Source organism: Alnus glutinosa, chromosome 3 (assembly GCF_958979055.1).
Source record: "Alnus glutinosa chromosome 3, dhAlnGlut1.1, whole genome shotgun sequence".
Taxonomy (NCBI): Eukaryota; Viridiplantae; Streptophyta; class Magnoliopsida; order Fagales; family Betulaceae; genus Alnus; species Alnus glutinosa.
The window spans coordinates 14,198,469-14,221,204 of NC_084888.1; the positions used below are offsets into that span (position 1 = coordinate 14,198,469).

General features: G+C 39.2%; 1 protein-coding gene across 3 annotated transcripts; it reads left to right on the forward strand.

Moving 5' to 3' along the window:
- The first annotated feature begins 1,213 nt into the window (after positions 1-1,213).
- On the forward strand, positions 1,214-22,721 carry LOC133862725 (uncharacterized). Of its 3 annotated transcripts, none has more exons than XM_062298575.1 (13): positions 1,214-1,846; positions 9,002-9,151; positions 9,249-9,461; positions 9,534-9,623; positions 9,784-9,900; positions 10,318-10,587; positions 11,138-11,294; positions 19,255-19,332; positions 19,652-19,752; positions 20,000-20,170; positions 20,873-20,950; positions 21,309-21,416; positions 22,253-22,721. In XM_062298575.1, exons 1-13 carry the CDS (start codon positions 1,448-1,450, stop codon positions 22,592-22,594), a joined length of 2,274 nt encoding a protein of 757 aa, XP_062154559.1. In that variant the 5' UTR covers positions 1,214-1,447; the 3' UTR covers positions 22,595-22,721. The 3 variants fall into 3 exon arrangements, with proteins under 3 accessions (XP_062154559.1, XP_062154561.1, XP_062154562.1); XM_062298577.1 differs by having other exon boundaries at positions 1,215-1,846; positions 20,876-20,950; XM_062298578.1 differs by lacking the exon at positions 1,214-1,846 and adding an exon at positions 6,805-7,959 and having other exon boundaries at positions 9,015-9,151.
- Positions 22,722-22,736: the final 15 nt, after the last annotated feature.

Below are 22,736 nucleotides of genomic sequence, written 5' to 3' on the forward strand. Positions count from 1 at the left end.
CGTATCGAGAGCTTGGTGATCATGACATGTGGTTAGTTGATGGAGGTTTGGCACGGTCTGGTCTGGGCAACCACAGAGATTGCAGTGCAATACCTCTTGATGAATCTGCTGTTGTAGAAAAACTTACGTTGACATAAAAAAAATTCTCCACGTCCTCTGTTTCATGTTCAAAAAACAGAGCATGACAAAGCCGTTGTAATTGAAAAGATTATGGTAGCATTATTTGATTGAAGACGGAAAAGAAGAAAAGAAAGCATGCGTCATGTGTGGCTATCATGGTATTCGAGTTAGGAGAAGAGTGCATAGAGTACAAAGAAGGAAAGAGACATGTGATGTGCTGCCTTTTAAGGTGACGGTTTTTGTTGGTAGAACCAACCTTATTTCTATTCATTCACCATTCATTCACAAAGATACAACAAGCCAAAGAATTCCTCTTTTAGCGATCGTTGCACTGGTGAGTCACCGCGCCGTGTTTGCGTGCGGCACAAGCAACTTCGGGGACGAGCCTATCCCAATGGAGATCTACGACCTACAACCTAAGATCCATGAACCACTTGGTCGGAGTAACTAAACGGTGTTGGAGCAGCTGGACAGTCGGGTTGAATGGGTTTTTTTTTTTTTTTTTTTTTTTTTTTAATGCATGTACTGGTATGAAGGCTATTTGGGACAGGGGTATTTTGGGAAGGAAAAATGCATTAAACGGTCACGTGCAACGCATATGACTGACTTTCCATCCAAATAGACGGGTGAGTGGACGGAAGGTTAAACTTGCCACACGTTGGCAAGTTCAGGAGGGTCATCTAACAATTTTGATACATTGGAGGGTAAATCGCTATCCCGTGAATAAAACAGGAGGTAAAATGTAATTATCCCTTAATTTTATCAATAGCTTTTTTATTGTATAGTAGACTTTTTTGTAAGTAAAAAGAAAAAAAGAAGTCAGATTTTACTGGTCGGTCTAGAGCAAAAGCCTCTGCTTAACCGCAGGTAATTGCAACCCAAAAAGTACATTACTTGTCGTCTAGTCATTCGTTCACATCCTGTGAAAACGCCAGCTCTCGAATACCCTCCCTACCAACCTACACGTGGCGAACTCCCACTTGCTTTACTCATTGAAAATAATATTTTTTTTCGTGAAAATAATATATATATATTTTTTTTTCTGTATGCCAATAAAAATATTATTTTCCCTCCACAAAAACTACAAGTACAGCCCCTTCTTCTTCACTCTTCAACTGCGTTTCAAAGAAGTCAGAGCGTCACCTCAACATCAATCTCTCTCTCTCTCTATCATATTTCACCGCCTCTCTGACTCTCAAACGCGTACGGTTAGAGAACAGTTGTTTGAGGCTCTGGTTGAACTATCAGATTGTTTATTGTCATATATTGATGCACGAGATTTGCGTGTGTATAAGGAACTAGCCGTAAAGTACTGAGCCGAAAAGCAATGGAGGCCGAGTTCTCGACCTCTGTGGAGTACGGCCTGAAGGTCTCGAAGCGAATATACTACGGGAAAGAGTCGGCATCTTCGTCGGCCCCGGCTGTGATTCCGACGATGACGAGGTCGTCGGAGGCTGAGGGGTACTTGCCGACGGCACCGACGGTGTACGCGGTGATACCGGAGCCCGCGGTGGTGGACAACCCTGACGTTCCGAGCTATCAGCCGTACGTGCACGGGCTGTGCGAGCCGCCGGCTCTGATACCGCTGCACATGCATGGGTTGGCTATGGAGATCGAGAGCTACTTGGACACTGCGTTCGTCGTGGTGAGCGGGACGTGGCGCGTGCATTGCGTGATGGCGGGCCGGCGGTGCGATTGCCGCATTGCGGTGCCGATGGGAGAGCAGGTATGAAATAATTAACGATGCTCGAAGCAACTAATTAAACTGCTTTTTATGTTATTTTGTTAAATTAAAATTAGCTGAAGGATGTTATTATGTTGTTTAAAAATTCGTGTTTCTATTATTATTATTATTATTCAAGGTAGGTGATTGAACTGTCTAATATGTGGGCCCTACCCGACTCTTAGATGGATTCTGTGCGAGACTGAAATGTATGAATGTTCTAATCTAAGTCAATGCAATGCTTTGTAATTCATTGGCATGGATGAGTCTAGATATAATTTAAAAAAAAAAAAACAAAGTGTGAAATTTCGATTGGTAATTAACAACTCGATTACTTGTCAGGTCTATGGAGAAACAATAATGAAAGAAGTTTTGAGGACATGAAAGGACTAATTTTTTGGACAATCGCTTTTATTATTATTTAGTGATTAATTATTTTATGATTTTTTTTTTACTGACTTATCTTTATACTTCGTGTATATTTATAAAAAAGAACGACTCGAAGGAAGCGGAGCGGCTCCGCTCAGTTTGGTTTTCTCATGTGAGTGATTGGCGAGTTGAAGACTGAGTGGATATGTTGGAATAAAATGTTCTGGATTATTTTGGATTATTGGATTAATTTTAAATGAAGTGGAGCAGACATGAGGAAACTAAACTGGGCGGAGCCGCTCCCAAAAGCATATATATATATATATATGAAAGAAACTACGAGATGTTTTGTTACGGACGTTAGACCTGGGAATTTGGGATAAATTAAACTTTACCCCGTAAACTACCCCCAAATTCATGATAATTTGGACCATAAGCTATCAAAATGTGGGCGGTGTGCTGTCAAAATTTAGCTATGATTTCCTTCTTCGTAATTCATTTTAAACTCTTCTCTCTTTTTTTGAAAAGCTTTTGATTTACTTATTCTTTTCTTTTCAGGGTTTTTTTGGTTAATTTTTGGTCAATGTTTCATTTAGGTTATTGGAGTTTAATAAATTAAGGCATAAGGGGTGTGCTTTTATGTGATTTGGAAGCTGATTTCCGGTTATAGATCTTGGTTGCACGTTTCATTTCTGTGAATTTTCTGAATTTCATTTCCCAAAGTCTTCAACCTTATAATTGGTTTTGTTGAACATCTGGCCAAAATGATTCTACTATTTGTCATGCTAAATGGGGATTGCATAATGCTGTTCTTGAAGATTTGGTTCATGTTTTTTTTCCTCTTATGTTTGTTTTATAGATAAAAACCCATGTTTATGGCCTTTATGTTGTCTTTGTAGCCCCAACCCCCATCTGTTGTTGTCTCCTCCTCTCCTCTCTCTCTCTCTCTCTCTCTCTCTCTCTCTCTCTCTCTCTCTCTCTCTCTCTCTCTCTCTCTCTCTCTATCATGTATTATTTATAATTGCAACACATTGTACAAGTGTATAAATGCCCTCCAATACTATAATAATAAAATAACATAAAAATAATAACACACCAACACTCCTTCTCAAGTTGAGCCATCAAGATGAGACAAAGATATCTTGCATGCCCAGCTTGCTTAAGATTGCATGAAAGATGCTACTTGACACTCTTTGCTAGGAAATTAGCAAGTTGTTCCCCTGTCTTCACATAGGGTGTGCATGTTAGACCCACACATAGTTTTTCTTTAATAAAATGTCTACCAATTTTGACATACTTGGTTTGGTCATGTTGGACTAGATTGTGATCGATGTTACTTGCAACTTTATTGTCACAATACAGTCTCATGGAATCTTTGAAATCATACCCAAGTTCTTTCAACAGTATCTTCAACTATAACATTTCACACACTCCATGAGCCATGGTTCTGAATTTTGCTTCCACACTGGATCTAGCAACCACTGATTATTGTGCAATATCTTGATGTGGATTGTCAATCCATAACAGATCCATCCCAATTTGTATTTATGTACGCTTCTATTTTGAAGTGATCATGTCGGAGAAACAACAATCCCTTAATTGACGAGGATTTGATGTAGCAAAGAATTTGGTAGACTGCTTCCATATGAGATTCACGTGGCAAATGCATAAATTGACTTACAACACTAACAACGTATATGATGTTGGAACAGGTGTGAGACAATTAAATCCCACCTACCATCCAATGCTGATATCTACCTTTCTTTCCACCAGTGGACTCTCACTACTTTCACCCAACTTAACATTCATCTCCACTGGATTATCCATGGCTTTACATCCGAGCACCCCTGCCTCCTTGAGAAGATCAAGGACATATTTTTGTTGGGAGATAAATATACCATGTTTCGATCTCGCTACCTCTATACCTTGAAAATACTTCAAACTGTCCAAGTCTTTTACTTCAAATTCATTTGCAATATAATTTGTTAAGTTTTGTATCTCCTCATTATCATTTTCTGTCACTACAATATCATTTATATACACAATAAGAGCTGTTACTATTCCTCAAGAAGATGTTTGATAAAAAGCGTATGATTAGCTTGATTTTGTTTGGTACAGAGAACAATCCAAATTTATTGCCATTGAAAGTAAGATTTGAATTGAGTTCATCTTTACTACTGAAGCAAATGTCTGCTCATGGTCAATTCTATAGGTTCGTGTAGAACCTGTTGCAACTAGTGTGGCCTTGTATCTTTCTCAATAGAACCAACGACCTTATACTTTATAGTAAACACCCACTTGCATCTAACCACCTTTTTTTACATTAGACAATTCAAAAAGATCCCATGTATTATTTTTAAGAAGAGCTTTCATCGCTTCCTGTATCACTTCCTTCCACTTTAGATCGCTTCCTGGGGGTGGGCCGTCTCTGGTTAAGTCGGTTCCTTTGTTCGTCTTCCCACCTGTGCCGACTGTGAAGACGCCGTCGCCGGTGACTTTGGTTGCTCCTCCGACGTCGACTGGGCTTCTGTGTGGTGCAGAACTCTCTGTCTCTTCTGTTCCTTCACTTTCAGGGGCTTCTGAGTTGGGGAAGAAGGTTCGTTCTTTCCCTTCCCCCTTGCTGCCTAGTCGACCATTTCAGCAATACTTCAGGAGGGCTAGGGAGCTCAGGGCAGGGCGTTCAATGGTCTAGAATGATGGGTTTCATGCTGACTCGTTGGAAGCCTCAAAGCTGTCCGCAGAACCTGTTCTTCTTAAGGTTACGGGTGGAGAGGCTCGTGCGAAAAAGAAGACAGAATTTCCAGGGAAAAAGGGTTTGTTTAGGAAGGGATTTCTTAATCTTCCTCCGAGTGTTCCAGTCCCTCCTGTTTTGCTGCGGGAGGTCGGGGTGGTACGGCCTTCCTCTCCTTCGAGTGGCTGCATCTCTCCTTGCTCCGTTGAGAGAACTGGATTCTTCGGTTTTGATCACAACGGGGAGATTGTAGTTTGGGAAAAGGAGGAAGATGACTATTGGGATGGATCGCCCTTGGATTGGGCATTGGAAGGGGCTTTTGGGGAGGAGGCCTTGGCAATTAGGGAAGCCATGGAAGAAGATTTTCAGCGGGAGAAGATGATTGCGCGCCAAAAGTCTAAAGGAAAAAGGGAGCTACTAAATTTGCATAGCTCCATCAATTATGGTGATGCTAAAGTTCTTTCTAGGAGTAGGAAAGGCAAGGCACACATGATGTAGGTTTGTGTGCTTTGGTGGGTGGGTGGTGGGTTGTTTTGTTCTTAGTTGGTTTCTACTGTAGTTTGTTTTGGGGTCTTTCTTCGTTTTCGAGGGGTTCGAGTTTTGTTGGTTCTATTGGGTTTTAGTGGGTTAGCTTTGGTTGTTCCTGTAAACTTAGGGGCGCTTTACGCTTTCTTTAATAAAGTATTCTTACTTATCAAAAAAAAAAAATTTGGACACAAAGGAATGAGATGAGGGTGAAAGATGTTTATAAAAAATAACGTTAGGTATAGGAGGTTGATACATGACCTGTTGACCTGACTTCTTTGCGTTGTGCAATAGGAAGATTAATGGCTTTGTTTGGTAATGTATTCTCCAAGTATTTTATGTTTTTAGAAACAAAAACACAATTTTCTCAAATACATTAACAAATAGCTCAAACCACAAAACATTATTCAGAGAACTTTTCATACCTTGTAGGAATATTTTGACAAAATAAGCACTTAATTTTTGGAGGTGTAGGTGTTAACTTATTATTAAAAAAAATAGTAATTGTGTACCCTCAGTGGAGGAGAGAGTTGGCCGTGCGGCCATCACAACAAGCATAGAGTGGCCGCACGCTCACCACAATAGGTCAACGGTGGTTGTGCAGCCACCCCAGCTAGATCGGGGTGGCAGCGCAACCCCCTCTCCTTCACTGAGGGTGGCCATACGACCACTTTTTTTTTTTTTAGTCAATTATACATCTGCTTGGGTTTTCTCAAAATAAGTAGGTGTATTCCACAAAACATTTTCTCAAATTTAGATCCAACCAAAAAATACTTCTCACTTTATATAACATCAAAACACTTAAACACGTACACAAAAACACTAACAAACATAGCCAATATCATTGACAACAGGTATTGAAGAGTTCAATTTAGAGATAGAAGTAGTATTACCTAAGTCAAGATCAGATCTTTGGCAAGGAGGATCGGAAATGGTCTTACTTTTCAAGCATCTGGAGTAAACTCTCAACTCCTCCAGTGGCGACGGATATGACTCATCAGGAGGAGACTTATTAGCAAGAGGCTGTTGTTTGTCATGCTCCGGCATAGGAGCAAGGACACGTAAAGGACCACTGAGTAGGGAAGTAGCCTTGAAGCAAAGTTTGGGTTGATGAGAAATATGGTTGTTACTCAAAGAAAGTAACATCCATCATGATTAAACGTTTTCGTGATGGGAGATGATAACATTTATAGCCTTTCTGAGTAGGAGAATAACCCATAAAGATACATTTCAGAGTACAATGATCTAATTTACCCCTTGTCGGCCATGGAATAACACCTTTGGAAATAAATAAAGGTAGGGACAACTCAAGAGGTGTTTGAAATCTAAGACACGATAAGGCATCCTATTTATGAGATATGCAGTGGTGAGTAATGCATCACCCCAATAAAATTTGGGAACATTCATATCAAGTACTAAGGACTGGGTTACCTCTAGAAGATGATTTTGCAGCTTCCGTTCTACCGAGGAGTACAAACACAACTGGTTTGATAGATAATGTCTTGTTCACAAAATATGTAGAGAGATCACTAGACATGTACTCAACCCCATTGTCAAACAGACAATTTTTTATAAAGGTATTAAATTCGGTATGAATCATTCTATGAAATGTCTGAAAAACAGAACATACATCACTTTTATCCTTTAACAAATAGATCCAAGTGGTCCAAGAAAAATCATCAATAAAAGAAACAAACCACTAATAACTAGATAAAGAAACCACCCGTGAAGGGCCCCATAAATCAGTATGAACAAGAATAAAAGGCTCAAAATTTTTATTTATACTAGGAGAAAATGACACTTGATGATATTTAGCAAGTTTACAAGTATCACAATGAAACTTATAAACATTATTATGGAAAACCATAGAAGGAAACATTCGTTTCAATAACAAAAAAAGGATGCCCTAATCAATGATGCCAAAGCCAAATTCCTAATGTAGAGTTGTCTAATCAAACGGTGTGATAAGCCTGTGCAAGCCAACCTTGTGTTTTAGGCTAAGAATCCAGATAAACAAACTATCCTTCAAGGTATCACTACTAGTCATCCCTCCGTGACTAGGTTCTGAAAACCATAATAATAAGAATAAAGATGACTCTACAATTTGACTAATGGGTAATACGTGCAATGGATAATAAATTTGCTGTAAAATCAGGTACATGAAAGACATGACAATGTCACGTCACACAAGGTGTAAAAGAAAGGGAGCCTTTTACAATACATTGATGATAGAGAACCATCAACTATTCTGAATTTTTCCCAATTGAAACAAAGATTATAAGAAGGAAACAATGAAGATATATCAGTCCTATGGTCGGAGGCTCCTGAGTTAACAACCTAAGGGTCGTCAAAGTGAGTGGATGATGCATTCAAAGTAGTGGTTGAATTACTTGTATTAGCAAAGGAGAAGGATGCAGTAGTGGATGTCTCAAGTCAAGACATAAGCCGATGAAGTGTGTCTACCTCTTCCTTGCTAAAGACACCAGCATTTGTAATATTCCGACCTTATATTAATCTAACCTAGTCTTATGGATCATAATAGGTCAACATGAGTAATAAAAAAAATTTCAAGAACATTGCATGAGCATAGATTTTCCACATGACACTTATGCATTATTAAGCTTAAAAGTGCGTAGTTTTCATGAAATTTTCAAAAAAATATGTTTGACATTATTTTAGCATGGTTTTGATTAAAGTTGAAATCAATTTTTAAAAGAGCCCTATAGTAGCCGACTATGCTGGGGTACTTTTGTTCAAATTGTGTAATTTTTCATTTAACTAAATCCTAACTATTTTCGTCTTGTGAAACCCTAATCCTTGAGACAATTGGACAACCTAAACCTATTTAAACCCCCTTAGCAGCCATGCACCCCTAGCAGCTCCCATTCTCTCACTTTTCTCTCCAAAATTTCAAGAGAACACAAAACCCTACCTCCCTAAGCCCTACCCGCATACCTCATAGTGCTTTAGAAAATTTTATTTTCTCACATCCTCTCATCCAATCGATCATTTCAGCACCTCAAGCACAAGTTCTTTCATCAATTCATCAACTTTTTTTTTTTTTTTTTGAGTTTTCATATCCCTACTCTTGTTTCATTCAAAAGTTCCATAAAAAGTTACAGATTTAGAATAGGTTATGTTTGCATGGATCTGCATGAGAGCACGTCATAGTTTTCATGAACCAATGATTTGATGTTGTTTTACTACATGCTAGCATCATAGAATCATGTTTTAGTTTCTCGTTTGATCAGTTTTTAAAACACCAAAACCAATTTTTCTAAAGGTACCCGAAAGTCATGTTTATTTCAGATAGTTTTGTAAAAGTTGGAACCTTTTGATTTCTAATGCTCAAATCAGGTTGATATTTTTCAATTTGGCCCTCTCTAGATTAAATTCCTACTTTCGTCATTGGATAAACATATATTGATTGCATGCTATAACATGTTTGAGATACTTGCAGACTGGCCTTTTCCTTTAGAATTTGAAGCAAGTTATCTTAAGTTCTCAAGCAATAGTCATGATGTGGCTAACAGGGTTCACTTCTAGGTGTCGAGGTTGATGTTAGCGGAAGATCTTATCGTACTCAGCTAATCACAATGGAAGATACAATAGACATGGAGAAAGTGGTCAAAGCTGAGGGACGCTTTCTCAAATGCCAGATCTACACTTTAAAAGTTCCGCAGGTTATTATTTAGTGCATCCAGTGCTTGCTTCAGTTTGGAATCACTGATTTAGAAATTATTTTTCAATTCTCTGTAAATTACTATGTTTATCTTTTAGGTTGATGGAGGCTCCACTCTCTCAATTCAGATCAGTTGGTCTCAGAAATTATCATATCATGATGGCAAGTTTTGCCTCAATGTACCTTTTAGTTTTCCAGCATATGTCAATCCTATTGGAAAGAAAATCTCTAAAAGAGAAAAGATTTTTTTGAAAGTGAACTCTGGTACTGGGAGAGAAATTATATACAAAAGTACCAGCCATCCCCTAAAGGTAACTCTTTGTTATAAATTTTGTTCAGCCTCTAAATACATATAAAGACACTTGCTTTTTGTGACCTTCCAGGAACTAACACGTCAAGCTGGTAAAGGAAGTTTCCTATACGAAGCTGAAGTTCCAGCATGGTCGAATGCAGACTTCACTTTCTCATACACGGTAAGATCTTGAATTATTAGTTGTTTTGTGACTGAACATTTCAGTATGGATCATTACAAGAATATGTAGAGTTCAGATTGTTGATGGTCATAAATTGGTAACACCATGTATGCAAGGATGCCAGAAGGGTTTAATCTTATATGGACTAATGTTTTTGCAGGTTAATTCAGTTGACTTCTTTGGTGGTGTGCTCTTGCAATCTCCATTTCTGCGTGATTTTGATCAAAGAGAGATGTTTTGCTTCTATGTTTTCCCTGGAAATATCCAGAGTAGGAAGGTTTGTTAGCATTAACCTACTACCTTCTTTTTCTCATATTTTTTAATTTTGAAGATATCTGCATTAATGGGAATGTGTTTACTGGTGCTTGAAGAATGATGGTAAAAATACTAGTTTTTCTTTGCTTGGTTTAACTTATCAAAGCGATAGGTACGTCTTTTAAATTAGAGGGAAACAAGTCAACTAGAAAATAATTAGGTACAAATTATTTCTAAGAGGATGAACATTTTTTTTTTCTCCAAATGGAACGCTGATTAATGGCCTTTAATGGAATGCTGGCCACCCTTCTTTTTCCTGCGAGTAGGTGGCCCGGCCCTCAAGGACCCCAAGTTCCACAGCTGTAAACAAAATTTTTTTACGCATCTTTTAAATGCATCATGGTAATTTTCACTCCATTAATTTTAGTGAATTTGATAGGTTTTCAGAAAGGAAGTGGTATTTCTTATTGATATAAGCGGCAGCATGCGAGGAGACCCTCTTGAGAATGCAAAGATTGCACTAGTGGTATCACTCTCCAAGCTCAACCCTGAAGATACTTTTAACATAATAGCTTTTAATGGAGAGGTACTCTTATTCTCACCATCAATGAAGCTGGCAACCAAGGAAGCAATCTCAGATGCTACAGAGTGGGTTGGTGCTAACTTTATTGCAAACGGTAGTACGAACATTTTGCTTCCCCTAAATCAGGTGAGTTTAATTTTTAACATGTTCCAAGTTACGGATCAAATGTACTCCAATTATTATGCTTGTGAAGTTCAAACATTTTTCTTTAATTTAGATTTCATCTGTTTTCTTGCTTCCTAATTGTATTTAAAAAGAGAAAAGCTAAGTTGGAAACTCAAAGAAGCCATCAAGTTCTTCTGTACCCTACTTACTCCATGATTCATCGTCTATAATAAATCTATTATTACGGAACAATTAGATGAATAGTGCAGCCCTTATTTGTTTATTTACTATTTTACGGCCTGGCTGCATGTGTAGATGCATCTGTGAGAGGGGTTTTTGCTAGACCCATAAGCACATAGCCATTTTGCATCGTTTAGTGGTTAAAAAAAGTTGCCCTTAAAGCAAGGTGTTCTCCAGGTTTTTGCTGGTTTGGATGAAAGGAATACCCTATGATGTTATTACTACTCATTTATGGCCTACTTTACATACAATTTCTAATTTTCCACTCTTCCTTTCTCTGTTGATATTAGCCATCTGATACAGAATTTTGACCTTGATCTGCTTTATTTAGGCAATGAAGTTGTTGGCCAAGGCTACTGATTCAATTCCGCTCATTTTCCTCATTACTGATGGTTCTGTTGAAGATGAAAAGGAGATTTGCAATATTATGAAGGGCTACCTCGGAAGTGGGGAATCAATTTGTCCTCGCATATGTACTTTTGGCATAGGTAAGGATTTTGGTTTTGGTGTTTCACTTTGTTAATGGGAAAGAAAAGTGAAGATGTGAATCAAGAAGGGCTGTATATTCTTTTTACTGTGCGGCCCTCAATTCCACATATAGGAGAATTAGTTACAATAATTGGAGAATATTATGAGAATGAGAGCTGTATGGGGACAGTTGGCAGGGAGAGGATTCTTTCTAGAAGAGTACAGCGTATACTAAGCATTCTAACACTCCCTCTCAAGCTGGAGCATATATGTCATATAAGCCCTGCTTGAAAAAAAATAAACTTTGACTCCTGCATAATGCATTTGTGAAAATATCAGCAAGTTGGTCCTTAGACTTCACAAACGGTGTGATTATATCTATGCTCAGTATCTTATCTCTAACGAAATGGCAATCTACTTCAATGTGTTTGGTCCTTTCATGGAGCACAGGATTGGAGGCAATGTGTAGAGCAACTTGGTTATAAAAAGATAGTGGGATAGGAATAGGTGCTGGGAAGCCAACATGAAGGAAGTGTTGTAACCAATTCAGCTCACTAGCAATATGAGCCATCTCTCTATACTCAACTTCCGCACTTGATTGGGCAACTACATTTTGCTTCTTACTTTTTCATGTTATGAGATTTCCTCCTCGAAAGCTACAATATCCCGTAGTGGACCTTCTGTCTAACAGTGATCCTGCCTAGTCTACGTCAGTGAAACCTTCCACCTTGGGATGACCATTCTTCCTAAACAGTATGCCCCTGCCTGGGGCTCTCTTCATGTACTAAATAATACAAATAGCAGCATCGCAATTTGAGTCTCGGAGCATCTAAGATTGGCTTACCACACTAACTGCGTATGAGATATTGGGTCTTGTTATAGTGAAATAATTGAGTTTCCCAACCAGTTGATGGTATCTACTAGGATTTGGAAATAAGTCTCCATCTCTCAAGACTTTCTAGTTTGGATCCATACGAGTAACAACAGGTCGAACACCCAACAATCCAGTCTCCTCAAGAAAGTCAAGTACATACTTCCTCTGATATAAATTGATGCCTATCTTAGATCCTGCAACCTCAATCCCCATGAAGTACTGAAGTTTACCCAAATCTTGGGTGTGAAAGCGTAGCTACAAAAACTGCTTCCAACCTGGTAATTCCTCCATAATCACAATGTTATCGACATAAACAACCAATAGGATGTACCCAGCATCAATATGTAAGTGAAAAACTGAGTGATCTGCTTGACAACGACGGAGGCCAAATTCCATTACTACTTTGGAGAATTTCCCAAACCAAGCTATCAGTGATTGCTTGAGCCTATATAATGCATTCTTCAATTTTCAAACACTACCCCAATACTCCTCCTGAGCAACAAGTGGTTGCTCCATATAGACTTCCTCAAGTAAATCATTATGAAGGTGTTGAAGATGGAAACTTCCGATATGCTATGATTTGATTATCCTTCATTTTATTTTCTGATTTATTCCTATTATTATGATTGTACTTTGCTATTAATTTCTTCCCATAATAGTATGTATTTTCTATTTAAACCCATGTAGTTGTATGAAACAATATGGTGGAATAACGACAGTTTTCTTCTTCTACCAAATTTCTCATATTCGTTTCTTCTCTTTTCAACTTGGTATTAGATCAAGGGTCCTGAGTTCAAATCTTATCTACGTCATTCATCTTCCATTTAAATTAAATATTTCACGTATTGGGCCTCACTTATTCAAGGAATGTTAGAATATTAATTAGATAATAAAATTCACTCTTTCCAACCAGTTAAGTTTTTGGGACAATTGGTGATTCAACATAATATGAGAGCGGTGTTAGAATTCTTGCAACCAACCTAGGAAAAAATTCCACAAAACTATCTCACGTGGTCGCTGACTTCAGTTGTATGATTGCTGACATCAGCATAGACCCAAGTCTCTATGGTTGTGCGCAGCGTGATGAGCGGCAACCCAAGTCTCTATGGTTGCTATGACACTCAACCGGGGCACGATGAGGATGTTTTGTTGAACCGATCATGAAGAGTAGGCTCGTTTGAGTCTTCAGAGGTTTTTGTGGTGTTTTCTGGAGTATTTGAGGACCACCAATGTCTTTCAGTGGCGGCGGCGTAATCTCCAGCTGCGGGCGCAGAGGCTGTACTCGTACAACATTGTTCCAAATGGCATGTTGCCTAGATCTGGGGCAAACGGCAGATTGTTCAGCAACTTGTCAAACGATAGGTAAACCTTCAACAACATGTCGTTTAGCAACAAAAAAGAAGAAGAAGAAATAGAGATGTTTTTCCCTTTGATATTGATGGTGGAATTCTAGTATTTTTGTTTAGTGCTCTTTAATCTCTCTGAACTCAAGATGTTGACATCGAGTTAGACCTAAAAAACTCACAAAAAGGGGATAGAGAGTCAAGTGACCTCCCAAACTGAGAATCCAACTCTCCAAACCACAAATGTGAAGTTGGATGGGCTGAATTACCTTTCTTGGACGCAATCTGCCATGCTATATATTAAGAATCGAGGAAAGATGGGATACCTGAATGGGAAAGTATCTGAACCTGCATTAGATGATTCTTATGACAAGTGGGAGGCTGAGAATTCGATGATTATGTCCTGGTTATTACACTATATGCTACCAAAGATTAGTTATGAGTATTTTTCTCCGCACAACAAAAGAGGTTTGGGATGCAGCAGCTTAGACATACTCAAAAATGGGGAATGGAGCACAAATTTATGAATTGATGGGACAGATACATGGAAGAATCAAAGGTGATTGGTATGTAGTCACATATTTTCATAAACTTTATGGTTTGTTGCGGGAGTTGGATCATTATCAAAATTTGCAGACTAAGTGTGTAGCAGATGCAATCAAGATTAGGAAGATGATAGAAGAGGAACCTATTTATGAGTTCTTAGCTGGTTTGAACTCAGAGTATGATCCAGTTTTTGTTCAGATCTTGGGAAAGGATCCTCTTTCGTCACTGAGGGAGGTATTTTCGCATGTACAAAATGCGGAGAGCCGTCACAGCACAAGCCTCCATTCCAGTTCCAATCTCAATATGCTCTAGTAAGTGGATTTCAACACAATTCGAAAGGTGATTTCAGTAGTCGGGGTGGTGGCAAAGCCGATGCGACCTCAGACAATAAGGAAAAAATCTTTTGTGACCATTGTAAGAGGTCTCGGCATACTCAAGAAACTTGTTGGAGATTTAATGGTCGTCTTACTCGAGGTTGCAAGGGCCGTTCAAGTAAAGGAGCCAAGCCTCGTGTCAATCCTACGTTTATGGTAGGGACAGTTGTTTCAACACCAAATGTTTTTTTTTTTTGATAAGTAGAAAAACTTTATTAAAGAAAGCGTAAGGCGCCCCTAAGTACACAAGAAGTATACACAGGAACAACCTAATCTAACCCAAAAATAACCCGCAACACCAAGGCCCTAGAACACAAAAGAACCAAAACAAGCTACAAAAGAACCCAACTAAGAACAAAACTACCCACTACCCTTCAAGGCACAACAAACCTACAACATGTGTGCCTTGCCTTTCCTACGCCTAGAGGGATAGTTCGCATCACCATAGTTAATGGAACTATGCAAATTTAGAAGCTCCCTTTTCCCTTTAGACTTCTGACGCTCAAAAAATTGGAACTCCTCTTCCATGGCATTCCGAATAGCCAATGCCTCCACCCCAAAATCTCCATCCATCGCCCAATCTAATGGCAAACCATCCCAATAATCATCTTCATCCTCCTCCCACACCACAATCTCCCCGTTATGATCAAAACCAACTGGCCAATTCCGAGATTGGGAGAAACCATTAAAGCAACCACTCGAAGGGGAAGGGGGGCCTACCACCCCTCCATTGTTGACCTCCTGAAGCGCCACGGGAAGGACTGATATTGGGGGAAGGTTGAGAAACCCCTTCCTAAAAAGGCCCTGATTCACTGACGTCACTGACTTCTTCATTGCAGGAGGCTTTGCAACCTTCTCAGCTGACGGCTCTGCACCTGAAACCCTCTTAACAATGTCGCCAATTGACATCTTCACGGCTTCCAGTGAGTTAGAAAGTAGCCCATCATTCCACTTCATAGAATGCCCTTCCCTTAGATTTTTCGCCCTCCTGTAGTAACACTGAAAAGGCTTAGAAACCACCACAGGGAGGGGGAACGCAGCTTCTCCCCTAAAATAGCTGCTCCAACAAGAGACAGAGCGGCAGAAAGGGGTTTAGGAGTCTGAAGCTTCCCCAATGGAGTGAACTTAGAAGAAAAATGAGCAGGATCCGCCGGAAAAGCCAGATTCGGTGCGGGAGGAGGGGGGAAACCGAACAGATTAGAGGCTGGAGTCCGACTAGAAACCGCCGGAAACACCTGGGAACTGCTCGACTCACCCTCGGAAGAAGACTCCGTCCCTGTATCTGCCGCCGACAAGTGCTCCGACCTAGAGTAGTCCCCAACAAAAGCTGATGAAGCTGGACTCGCGCCCTTTTTGGCTCCCAACGCTGTAACCTCCATACCCCCATGAGGAAGCCGATTTAGAACCAACCCAGAGGACACCTCCGTTGTCGTCATCGGCGACGAAGGCGGCAGGCAGGAAACTTTAGGTTTCCGCTTGAGTCGGGCCACGCGAAAACCTAATTTTCGAAACAGCCCCGACCCGGCAAACCGGATCAGAACTCTCCTCACAGCCCGGCCCAATGCCAAATAAAAACCGGGACCCAACTTACGCCACGTCCGCAATCTCGAATTTTCAAAATTCAAACGAGAGTGCTTACCCTGCGGACGTACAAACTAGTCTTTGTCCAACAGATCCAGTGGGTGAGACTCCAAGGAAAAGCAATCCACCGCCGATCTCGTACCAGCCTTTGCATGCCACACCGCCGGAAAAAAGATCAAACTCGCAAGGTGTTGCCAACGAAGCCCTTAACCAGGAACGACCATCACTCACTATGGGTATCATCTTCGCAGCAGTGGTCGAATCCGACCTCAAAACCTCCGCAAAAGAAGGCCCTGTCCACTTTGGAGCCAATCCCAGAGTCTGCCGAACATCCTTCACAACCTTCTTCTCCAATGTAGAAGAGGAACCGGGCCCGCCAACAACCGAGGCTGAGAAAAAAGTCTACAACGTTTTTCAGCTCGTCGGAGAATTTAAGCCATCCCCACCCTCCACGGCCCTCGGGGATAACAATGGACCCTTTCTGACTGCCCAACCCGAACGTTGTCGCGCTAAAAAGCGCCCAACTTTATGCCCACCTCTCCGAGCAATTAGGACCTTCGAACCTTCTCTGAATGACTTAACATAATCTTGCTCTGCTGGGAGACCCAACACCACTTCCAATGACGACGCAAGCCATTCGGAGCTCTGAGCATTCAAAATGACCACACCCAAGAAATTTTTCCTCTTCTCCTCCACCCTCACCGTCGACGCCCCACCCAAAACCGAAAAGGTAAAAGACTTCGACTCCACTAAGAAGTTCTTATCCATCTACGACACACCCGGGACTATGACGACCAACCCAAAAAAGCTGCATCGCCGAACAAAGAACCACCCAACGAAACAGATGACCGAATCACAAAGCTAGAGGACCAAGCAGGAGGCTAAGAGAGATAGAGAAAGTGAGAGGACGGAACAGAAATCGAACCCCTAGCTGGACGCGCTCTCATGCGCCATCACTAGGAGAGAGAGAGAGAGAGAGAGAGAGAGAGAGAGAGAGAGAGAGAGAGAGACATGAGAGATTATAATATATAGTGTATCTTTGAGCATGATTCAACACCAAATGTTAGTTCTCCTTCTGCTGATACATGGGGCTTTAGCAAGGAAGAGGTAAAAAGTGGACAATTTGGACACATGAACAATATGATGCTATAGAAAGTATGACTTTAATTGAGTTCATCTATGCTACCGAAGCAAATGTTTACTCATAGACAAATCCATAGGTTTGTGTAAAACCTTTTGCAACTAGTCTGGCCTTGTATCGTTCCACTGAACCGTCAACTTTATGCTTGATAGTGAACACCCACTTGCATCCAACTGCCTTCTTCCCATTAGCCAATTTAACAAGATTCTATGACATACAACAATTTGGACATGAATGATATTGTGGTGAAAGGTGCTGAGAGAAACAAAATAAGATAAGGGATGATGAGTGCATGACCCAAATCCTTTGTGTTTTTTGCAATAGGAAGATTCATACCATTGACAGAGGAATTGAAGGATTCGGATCAGGGATAGAAGAAGTATTACCTGAGTCTGGATCAAATGTTTGGCTTTGGCAAGTAGCATCAGTGATTGTCTTACTTTTATGGCGTATGGAGTAATCTTTCAACTCTTCCATAGGTGGTGCATATGACTCTTCAATAGGATCAGTAGGAGACTCATTAGTAAGCGGCTGCTATTTGTCTTGCTCTATCACAGGAGCTGGGACAAGTAATGGTCTAGAAAACTCTTCTTCACTCAAACTCTCCCCCTGAAGAGGAGTTTAGGTTGAGAAGAAATATGGTTGTGTTTCAAAAAATGTAACATCCATCAAGACAACGTTTCTGCAATGAGGGAGGATAACATTTATTCCACTTCTACGTAGGAGAAAAACCTACAAAGATACATTTGAGGGCACAAGGATCTAACTTACCCTGAGTTGGACCATGAATATGGACGTAGCAAACACAACTAAAAACCTTTGGAGAGACACCTTTTGAAGTAGTGTAAGGTGGGGATAATACTTCAAGGGCTGTTTTGAAATCTAAGACATGAGAGGGCATCCTATTGATGGGATATGCAGAGGTGGCCAATAAGATTTGGGAACATGTATATCAAGCATTAAGGATCGAGTTACCACTAGAATATGTCGATTCTTCTGCTTGGCAACACCATTCTGTTGGGGAGTATCGACACAAGTAGTTTAATGGATAACATGGAAATATGTACCGAGATCACCCAGCATATACTCACCTCCATTGTCAGAACATACTATTTTGATAGAGGTATTAAAGTGTCTAAATCATTTTGTGAAACATTTGAAGCACAGAGAACACACCACTTTATCCTTTAACAAATAGACACAGGTTGTCCGAGAAAAATCATCAATAAAAAAAAGAACCATCTATAACTAGATAATGAAACCACTCGTAAAGGGCCCTACACATTAGTGTGAACAAGAACAAAAGCCTAAGCAGTTTTATTGATAGTAGGAGAAAAAGACATACAATGGTGTTTAGCAAGTTTCATAAGTTTCACATTGAAACTTAGAAGCATTATTATACAAAAATAAGGAAGGAAACATGAGTTGCAATAACAAAAAGAAGGATGCCCTAATCGCTGATGCCAAAGTCAAATTCTTGTTGCTAAGTCATCCGCCCGAACAGTGTAATAAGCCTGTGTGAATCGACCTTGTGTCTTAGGCTGAGAATCCAGGTAGTACAAAACATCCCTCAGGCCCATTTCCAATTGTCCTCCCCATGACTAGATCCTGAAAAAAAAAATAAATAAATAAATAATGAGAATAAAAGATAACTCAACAATTTAACTCATAAGTAATACGCCCAATATATAATAAATTAGCGGCTAAATCATGTACATGAAGGACAAAAGACAATGACATATATTGTTTGACAGAAATGGAGCCTTTACCAGTCCAAACTATTCGGAATTGCCTTCTCTACATTAAACCTGAGGCAATATGTTTTCCCTCCTCTGACCCATATGCTACTGGTCCTTCAATCTCTGCATCGCCTTTAATTTGAACTTTTTCATCCTGCATTGGTGCAGTAAATAGTTTGTCTTCACTGTGCATTGTCAAATCGTTTTAACGGAATCTTTTCCTCATCTGGTTCCTTTTCATGCCTCACAACTTCTACCAATCCATGAGTTTGTTTTGCTTGTTACCCGTCCATGTTTAATTATTTGATGAACCTTGCAGTTTTACTGTTCTGTTTGAATATTGTTAATTTGTTATTAATTGATGAGTGAAATATTTTTCTAGGTTCATATTGCAACCATTACTTCCTTCAAATGATAGCACACATTGGGAGGGGTCACTATCATGCTGCTTATGATGCAGGTCAGTTTTTCATTAATAATACGGTTATTACCATATTTTATAACAGTGATTTCATCATTACTGTCTCAACTATCATTCTAACAGTGATATTTAGCAGCACTCTGCACTAAAACTGTGATTAACTGCCTTACATTTGCGACTACATTGTTATAAAACCTGAAATTACCTCAAGTCATTTAGGTTCTCAACAACAATATCAATGAAATAGCTGGTAGTCTAGTGAGAAAAAAACTGGCAGACTATTCATTAAATTTTCTTGTCCCAAATATACCAGCGGTTGCATTTTAAGAACTTCTATGAATGCTTTTTCCTTGGCCAGATACAATTGACTTCCAAATACAAAGATTATTCGCTAGTGCTTCATCAATCATTCTTGCCGATATAAAGATGGACACTTTAGAACATCTTGATTCACTTGAGGTACACTGGCCCTTACTGGAAATCTTTCTCCCTGCTAATCCTGGATTGAACTATTCTGCTCATCTTTTGAGGTTTCTAAATATTATGTGTCTATTTTACTCAGAGATCATGTATGTTATAATTTCTTACTTGGAGGAAACCTTCATTTTCTTGTTACTATATCTTTGACTGCAGAGTGACATATTGTAATTGAATAGAAAAAAGAAAAAGGGTGACATATTGTAATCCTTCCTATTCCACATTGCAGTTGTTTCCGACTCATATTCCAGACCTTTCATCTGGAAGTCCATTGATTGTGTCAGGCAGATATGATGGAAACTTTCCAGACTCTGTCAAAATTAGTGGGACCTTGGCTGATATGAGCAATTTCACAATAGACTTTGAAGTGCAAAGAGCTAAGGATGTGCCGCTTGACAGAGTAATGTTTTGACCTCTGGGCTTATTATAACTGACATTACCACTTATCTTTGTGACAAATTAGTTTTAATTTATAATTAATTATGCTCAATCGTAGTTACTAGCCAATGATAACTGGAAAAGTGAAAAAGGAAATAGAACGGTTTCTTATGTTTATTTACTTAAAACAAGGTGAAATTTGATTTTCTCAAGAAGTCATACCTGCTTTCCAATTTTTAGATTCTGGAGTGAATCTGATCAATATTCTGAGAGTCTTTATACTCTAGATTCTGATTTCCATGTTGTGTTTGGGATTGAGAGGAATCTGCGATGTTGCCCAGGAACAAACTCCTCAACTATCTTCCCACACAGTCTCTCTACATTCAACATGTAGTAGCATCTTCAAACTCTTTCGTCTTAATGATCTGCTCCCATTATCAGCTATATAATTCCCTAACATGTTTGCTTTCCTGCGCACAATGTTTTTAAAATCCCTCAAGCTAGATCACCTTTTTTGGCTATTTAGGCTTATACCAGCTAAGATGTCCAATAAAATGATACCATTCACCTAACTCTGAACTGTCATTTGTTAAATTTAATTCTGTTACTTCCATCCACTGAGTTGGTGTTAATTTGATGACAGTACGTTGGAACCATAAAAATGCACACATTGACATTTTTGGCAACTTCTGCACTTCTCTTCTCTCATTATTGTTGTTTTCAGCAGGTACTTGCAAGGAGGCATATTGATATACTCACAGCTTCGGCATGGTTGCTGGGAACTAAAGAACTGGAGGTGAAGGTTAGTTGTCCCTACAGATTGGAGTATTCGGAATAAAATAACATAGCTGAAGTCAATTTCATACCTGAATATTGTTTGATTTCAGCTTCCAATATGATAGCAAAGTACAAAAAATCCATAGACAGAAAAGAGGAATTAGTGTTGCCAGTGAGGCATTGTATTTTTGAGAGGTGAAAATTTGTTTTAAGACAAACTTCCTGACCATTAGACTTGTTAACATGATTGATGATGTTATGGCCTTGTCTTAGACATTGAAATGTCAATAATATGGCGAGGAATAATTGCTTTTCTTTCTTGCTGTAATCCTGATTTATTTATTTATTTTAGAGTCATTAATTTCCCTATCTTTTTCTTTTAGGTTGCCAAAATGAGCATACAAACTGGGGTTCCATGTGAGTATACTCGCATGATTTTGGCTCAGACTAATAAAGGGGAGAAAGCACCTGAACCGATTTTGATACAACAGGTATGCATTTGCCTGATGTTCTCCATATATATTAATAGCTACTCCTACATGTAAATTTCAGTAAACCCCACAGTTCCCTGTCAGTAGCAAGCAGAGTAGATTTTTATTTTTCTTTAAAGGGGAAAAGAACTATAATCGTGGTGGAAGAATTAATAAATTATTCACAAGTTGTCTCCCCATTTCTTCCAACCTAGTTATCAAGGTTAGTTAGCCTCAATATACCCTATATTTTATTGTAATTAGATTCAGTCTTCCTGTATGATCCATTAAATGACAACAAATGCGTGATCTTTCACATGAATTAGTTTCCAATACTCTTAAAAATTCATTAGTGGTTCTATGCGCATGGTCTTTTAAAACATAACATTTCTGATAGGACAAACTATGGTGACACAATGAATTTGGAGAAGTTTAAAATGTTACTCAATGTTTTCTGAAAATTAGGAAACAATTTTCTTAGTGTAGAAATTTACGTAAAATATAAAATAGGAGAACGAGAGGGAAAGCAAAGAGAGATGAAAGAGACAAGAAATTTGGGGCCTTAGAGACCTATGTCCACCACTGATAAGGGCCCTTAGGGGGCTATATTTTTATTGTATTGAATTGAAAATAACTGGATTACATCGTGTGGTATTTATAGAGAAATTAAGGTGGGGTAAACAAGGCAAGATAGACCAAATAAAGTAGGGAATTGATGAGAGACCTACAAGGAAACTAAATCAAAGGTTAATATGGAAATTATTCTAGTACATTGGAAAACAATATTCCACAAGAAATTGAGTTAGCATATGCTAAGCATGCTCAAATTAGTAATTCCCTTAAATTCCATTAAACAGGTATATAACAAACTAAAACTGGAGGAGAGGAAGCTGGAGTTGGAGGGGCAGAAGATTATATTCCTGGGAAAACTAGGGTTGGGCTTTGGTAACTTGACTGCAACGGCAAAGAATATTCCAGTAGGAGCTGAAGTAGCCAAGCCATCTGATCCTGCAGATCTGTTGCTTAAGGCTGCTTCCAACTGTTGTAGTGGATTGCTTGACCGCTGCTGTTGCATGTGCTTCATCCAGACTTGTTCATATCTGAATAACCAATGTGCAATTGTTTTCACACAGCTGTGCACTGCCCTTGCTTGTTTTGAGTGTCTAAATTGCTGTTATGAGCTCTGTTCATGTCTGTAATTAATAATGTAAGGGTAGTCAAAACAAAAATGTACGAGAAATAAGTTATTTGTGTACGAGAATGTTTTATATGCGCAGTGTTGTCATCTAATGATTAATTTATATATATATTTTCTATTTTCTGATTCGATGTGCATTTCGT